Source organism: Cephus cinctus, unplaced genomic scaffold, assembly GCF_000341935.2.
Source record: "Cephus cinctus unplaced genomic scaffold, Ccin1 Ccin1_scaffold1474, whole genome shotgun sequence".
Classification (NCBI taxonomy): Eukaryota; Metazoa; Arthropoda; class Insecta; order Hymenoptera; family Cephidae; genus Cephus; species Cephus cinctus.
The window spans coordinates 221,329-227,328 of record NW_014333837.1 but is presented as its reverse complement, the minus strand read 5'-3'; the positions used below and the strand labels follow the sequence as shown (position 1 = coordinate 227,328).

General features: G+C 43.0%; 1 protein-coding gene across 33 annotated transcripts in view; it reads left to right on the top strand.

Moving 5' to 3' along the window:
* The window catches only part of LOC107273178 (CUGBP Elav-like family member 1-A), a 225,175-nt gene that overhangs the window by 195,540 nt on the left and 23,635 nt on the right, over nt 1-6,000 (top strand). Inside the window, exon 1 of one of the 33 annotated variants that reach the window (XM_025090495.1) lies at nt 4,015-5,641. The exons of the other annotated variants lie outside the window; for them this stretch is intronic. Coding sequence (XP_024946263.1) covers nt 5,518-5,641 — 124 coding nt within the window. The 5' untranslated portion in view covers nt 4,015-5,517. Of the gene's footprint in view, nt 1-4,014; nt 5,642-6,000 lie in introns of those variants that run through there. 33 annotated transcript variants of the gene reach the window in all.

Here is a 6,000-nt window from a genome sequence, read left to right as displayed (position 1 = left end):
GGGGGGGGGGGGATCCTATCACTTCCGTATGAGCCATTGCCTCTCGATTTAGAAGAGTTCATCTTTGGCTCAGCAAAGAATCGCGAAATAATGAGGTCCAATTTTTAAAAGAATTTTACTCGAGCTTTCTATTCGCTTTGAATTACCGATCAAATTTTTCGGGGAGCCAATTTCAGGCTTTTCGGGTCATGGAATTTTTAAGGGAGGACAACTTCAGGATGTCGCAAAGCAAGTGCGAAGCGCGCGAAACGGAGCAGTCGACGTTGATTTGCATAGATAGCGCGTCGGTCATGGAACTTATTGAACGTAACCGAACGACGTGACTTCTATTCGTAATATGGCAACGTACGAGATTGCGTGGAAGCAGCGTCGACGGGTTAAAGCCGCGTCGACGCGGGCGACAGTATCCCTTAGCTATATGGCGAGAAGAGTCAGATCTTGCGCGCGAGTAAGATAGAAGGGAAAAGACTGGTTGGAGCGCCGCCAAATATTTCGACTATTACGTCTAGAAACAGACCCTGCCATGGCTAGATACAAGAACGCATAACAGCCCTCGTTTAACGCCACCCACGTGAGAACGGACACGTATCTCCGTCTCTGTCACATCTCGCAGAAAGGATTGGATACTCGTTTGAACCGAAGAGAGACATCAGATAAACGTAATCGTACCAATATTGACGAAGGTCAGTTGATCCAGAAAAAAAAATGTATTGATAGCACAAGAAGCTGTATACACAGAGGGTTGAAAAAGTACGAAGTGGAGATAAGGTGGAAAAACTCACGAAAAGTTAAAAGATACTAATTCTGCTTAAAACTAAAGTAGACCAAGGAAATCCAAGCATCTCGTTACACGGTTTACATTTATTACCTGAAGCCCAGCCGACGGGAATGACAAAGCGCCAGGTCTGGTGGATCCACCTCTAATAGGATCTCCTTCCTTTCCTATGGGAATAGTTACCATCCCTGAATATTGCCTTTTAGCGTTTATGTGCCGCATTGAAATAGTTAACCCATTCGAAGTGCGCATCACAAAACCAATAGGTATAACTTTGATAATGCGTGCGGTAAATACAGGACAGGATACCTCGCGTAGCCAAATTTACACGAAGCGAACGTCAAGCCCGTATTACACAACCAATTTTACCTCCTATATAAACATTTCGATGCTACGTTCCATGGAACTTGAGGTAGTAAAAGAATTCCAGCTTTTCGGAGTACGTACATATAAATGTACATCGTTCGTATAGTTTGAAGACAAGCTACCACAAAGGGGCGCTCACAATAGCGAGATGATGCATTTTTATATTAGAAAAAAAAAAAAAAAAAAAAAAAAAAAAAAAAAAAAAAAAAAAAAAAAAAAAAAAAAAAAAAAAAACTAAAACTTGGAACATCATATCTTTGCAATTTTACCCTATCCTAACCTAACGTAATATTTTTTAAGCCCGTCGTAGCTCCGGGTGCCTAGCATTTAAAAAAATTTGAACAAAATTGTTGTGACACGCGGCTTTATGGTCCTCAAAACAGCCACATGTCCTCAAAGTAGTCAATACGTAAATGAAATCGTCATCAAAATAGCTTAACATCAAATTTATACCAATTTGTACGCATGAAATATATGTATATACATATATATAATTTAAGGCGTCACTACTGTAAGTAAGTCTTGTTTTTTTTGAGCAATGTCTCTCTGACTTTATCTGTTAAAACTGTCGCTCTCGTTACGTAAGCTTGAGAAACCGAGACGTTTCTCTTGAGGTCAACGTTTATTAGCATTGCAGTGTTAAACGTTAGGAGCGGTTACTATCGCAACTGCGAGCGTTTAAGGCACAGTGAGATACCTCGATGAGGACCGCCATAAGAAACTGAGCGTGATCGGTCGTTGTATCTTTCAACGATCACCGTAGCTATCATTCTAGATGCGTAAATCTCATTTACAAGTTTCCTGATAAAGATCGTGAGAAATTGTCGGTGACGCATCATGTACAGACATACGAGTATATATATATATATATATATATGCTTCATTAGTATAACACATTGTGCTTGCAGGTAATGTAATTCGAGCAAGGCGTACGGTCATGTATAAATAATGCATCGGTATCGAGACATATCAAAAGCTTATACATAAAAAGTCAATGACACGACGACCCCAGGAATCGATAATCATCGATTAATAGGTAAAGGTCATGGCTCATGACGCTTATGGAAAATTGTTTCTCAAGGCTTTTTGAATATATATGTATTGTAGATAATTAACTAACGTTGCAATGTCGTAATGCTGATAGGAATCCGAAGTGGTGCCGTGTAATGGAGGAATAGTATATGGTTGCACCAGCAATACTAATCAACCTACGTACTAAATGCGCTTCTCATTCTCTTTTCGATCGACTATCCGGGATTCGCTGTAATAAAATCCGACTCTAAAATTCCAGCTATATCTATACTCTCTCCTGGTAGCTAGGCAAACGTTACGTTATCGAAGTGGCATTGGATTTATCGATGTTTTCAGATAAAAGCAGGAAGCGCCGTCCTATGTTTTCGGGTATGTTATATCGCGTGCGGTGAGTTTCTATATTTGCGTAACTGTAACGTTATTTCACATGGCACGTATGCGCTTTGTTTTTCGTTGCGATTATGAATATCCATTGCGCCACAGATAATTGGCTGGTATGCACGTTAGGTATATGTGTTCACAGATGCTGACGAATATATATATATATACATTTTATGAGATTTTCACATCCTCGTGCCAACCCGGAATACCGGCTCGAAGACAACTCGACCCCGTGACCGTTTTTGTACAAGGATTTTAATATTTGCTATGCGATACGTTTAGATTCTTAGGAATATTCATGAGAGCCATATGTGTTACGTATGAAGGACGCGTGACAAATGTCTAAAATACTTGTTAACATATACGCCAATTTGACGGTAGTAATTATAAGAGTTTCCTGAACGGACCTTAGTGCTTGGGATCTGCGCAGTAAACATTAGGTGCAAACAAGGACGTGCATCGCGACTAGGTTCAAAGTTCACTCCAGCAATTCGACCATGTCGTGATATCCTTGAGTGACTGTGTATGCAGAAATCGGTGTACAAAACGAAATCCAAAATGCTTCTGCTCACTCATGTAAAACATATATGTATACCAATACTTGGTAGTTCTGATACGTCGTGAATTCCACTTAAAAGAAAAAGAGACGCTTCAAAGCCAGTGTTTCTAACCAGACTCGTTCTTAGTTTAGGGGAAAAGCTTATCCAGAGATATCGTTATAAACCCCAAGACTCCTTGACGATTCCCTCTATCTCGTCGATCCTATGTAAACCGTCGAGAATTCCAGAAATTGCCATTCACTGAAACAACAAGCATTCCTTGTCTCCTTATCCTTATACCTTATGACTCGGAAGCAGTACCTACCGAAAGATAACCGAATAGAAAGGTACGACGATGAGAAGGAAAGATACAAAGATAAAGTTCAATATGTATAAAGCGGCATTGAGCATGCATATACATATACATATATCAGCACACGAAGTCGAGTCATAGATATAAGATGAAACTAACAAGATACATGAAGTTTAATGAAAACATCAACAATTGTTTATATTATATATCGCAAAGACCACGTGGTCGCCATGCAGCATGACATAGTAGCGATGCGTCACGTGCGTAGATCGACGCTGACGACGTATCCGACGTGGAGGTAGACGTCTGGAGGTGGATCAGCTGTTCGAAAGTCGAAGTCGAGCCACCGTTGAGCGAGGCGCTTTGCGGCGACTAGCATAAGCTAGAGAATCAGAGAGAGAGAGAGAGAGAGAGAGAGAGAGAGAGAGAGAGTCAAATAAAGAACAAGAAGACGGGACACAAGGAGAGTGAAACAGAGAAGGGAGAAAGGGAAATGTATATATATACACATAGAAGAACTGTGGACAGTAAGGAGTGACAAAGGGAAGAGAGAGGAGTCAGCGGTAAATATGTAGCGGAGTGGAGGAGTAGAGGAGTAGAGGAGTGAAGTGTGTAGTAGGTAGCGGCAAAGCGGAGGAGGAATCGAGCGAGCACCGGTGCTCACTTGTTGAGTGTCGAGCGTCGAACGTCTCAGCGTCGACCGATCGAGCGCGCCTTGCGCGCGAAACATCCCTTTTTAAGCCCCGCGAACTATTCAATCGCCTAAATCATTCCTGGCGCGTAGAAACTCAGTGCGAGCCTATAAACGATCGGTGCCGTGTGTATTAAAAAATCCCGTTGACCAAAGAAGCCTCGCAGAAGCATTCGCCTGAATCAGATGCACCAAGTGTCTTCGTCAAAATAGGAATTGCCTATACGTGCGAGGAAAAAATAAATGCGGATGAAAGGAATCACTGGTGCAACTTCACGCGGCTGTGAAAAAAGTATCGCCGAAAGAGAAGCTCATTCGCCGGAAAGTTTATATACTCTACCGAATGCTGTCGAAGCTTCGTGCTTTGTGAAACCGTTAAAGAAAAAAGAAAATACGTGAGTGACGCATTGTCGTGCGTAGTCTCTATTTTCGTGACGACGTATTCTCCGCGTTGCTCCGTGGTGTTCGTCGACGATGTTGCAAATGATGTTTCGTGTGTTCTCGGCACTCCAGTGGGATACGGGCTTTTTCTAGGATTGAACCCGTCCGCGGATTAAGACGCGCGCAAGTAAACAAGAACGCGGAGCTGTCGGTGTCCGCAAGCTATTTTCGTGTTGGCAGGTGAATAACGAGGAAAACGAGAAGTAGCGACGAGACTGTTCGTATGCGGCAATTTTATCCACTCGCGGAAAATCTTCATCGGGACCTCCCCGTGGAGGAGGAGGTTGACGGCCGACTGGAGATTAATGATCGCTGTTGCTATTGAACCGGCTGTTATTTGTTCCATTACTATCAATGGCCATCCATGCTATCTCGACGTTATTGTCTCACGGAATTGCATAGCATGCCGTTGTCGCGCGTTGCATAAGACCAGAGACGAAGTCAGGTAAAACGACAAGGGTATATTACTTGCACGAGTTAAGCACTCGAGAATCTTGGAGAAATTATGAGGAGCTTTGTAGCCCGAGCAAGCCACTCCTCGAGGTTGCTCTAACTCGTTCAAAGTCGTAAAAACAGCTTACCGATTGTACTTCATTCGCGCTTCCCTCGCTCGCCGAGACGCCAGGCGGCCGTTGACTCTCTGCTTTCTGGATAATCGTTGAAGATCGTGCAAGTATCAGCAGCTTTAGTGACAGTTGCATCGTCTGTTCTTGTGCATAGAGTGCATAGAGAGTAAGTGTCTCGTTAGCGACTAATTAGCTGTCGTAGGTGAAGTGAGTAAGCCTTGTTGTATCAGTGCACATCAAACGATATAGTATAAATTATGACATTGTGCCGATGCTGAGGGTGCCAGTGGATTGCTCAAAGGACTAAATGTCACTGGTGATATGTAACTCGCCAGACCTTAATTAACCCCGTGTAAGTGAATTCAAGTGCGAGTCAAAGGTGGGAACAAGGAGTGATACACTGTCAAGTCATAATGGCGATGAAGAGCAGAAAACAGTACAGCGGGGCATCCCACTTTGGCAATACTACACACTACCCAGCCATTAGCCAAGCCTACTGGGCACCGCAACCACAGACTATGCCGTATTCCGTACCAGGTATACATATAACAAGAACATTTTAAATGACACAAATGATCTATCAGAATAGCTGCAGTGTGACGCTCGTGATCTTAAATGCACTTTAGAATGCAATCGACCTTGCCTCCAGGGTACACTCGTCCAAAAGACAAGTTGACCTATCGTCTCCCAAGCTTTCCATACTCATTATCTGTTATTACGATTTCCTGCTCCGACGCTCGACCGGCTTCGAAGAAGCAGTGGCGTGTGTCTCACAAGGTGACTATCGTCGATATTACGTTATGAATAGTCAGAGCGGATCGCGAGCCGATGAAGAGAATGAATAAGTATGTAACTGCATAAATATACATACGCGTTACGTGTACCGGCTGAGCCAT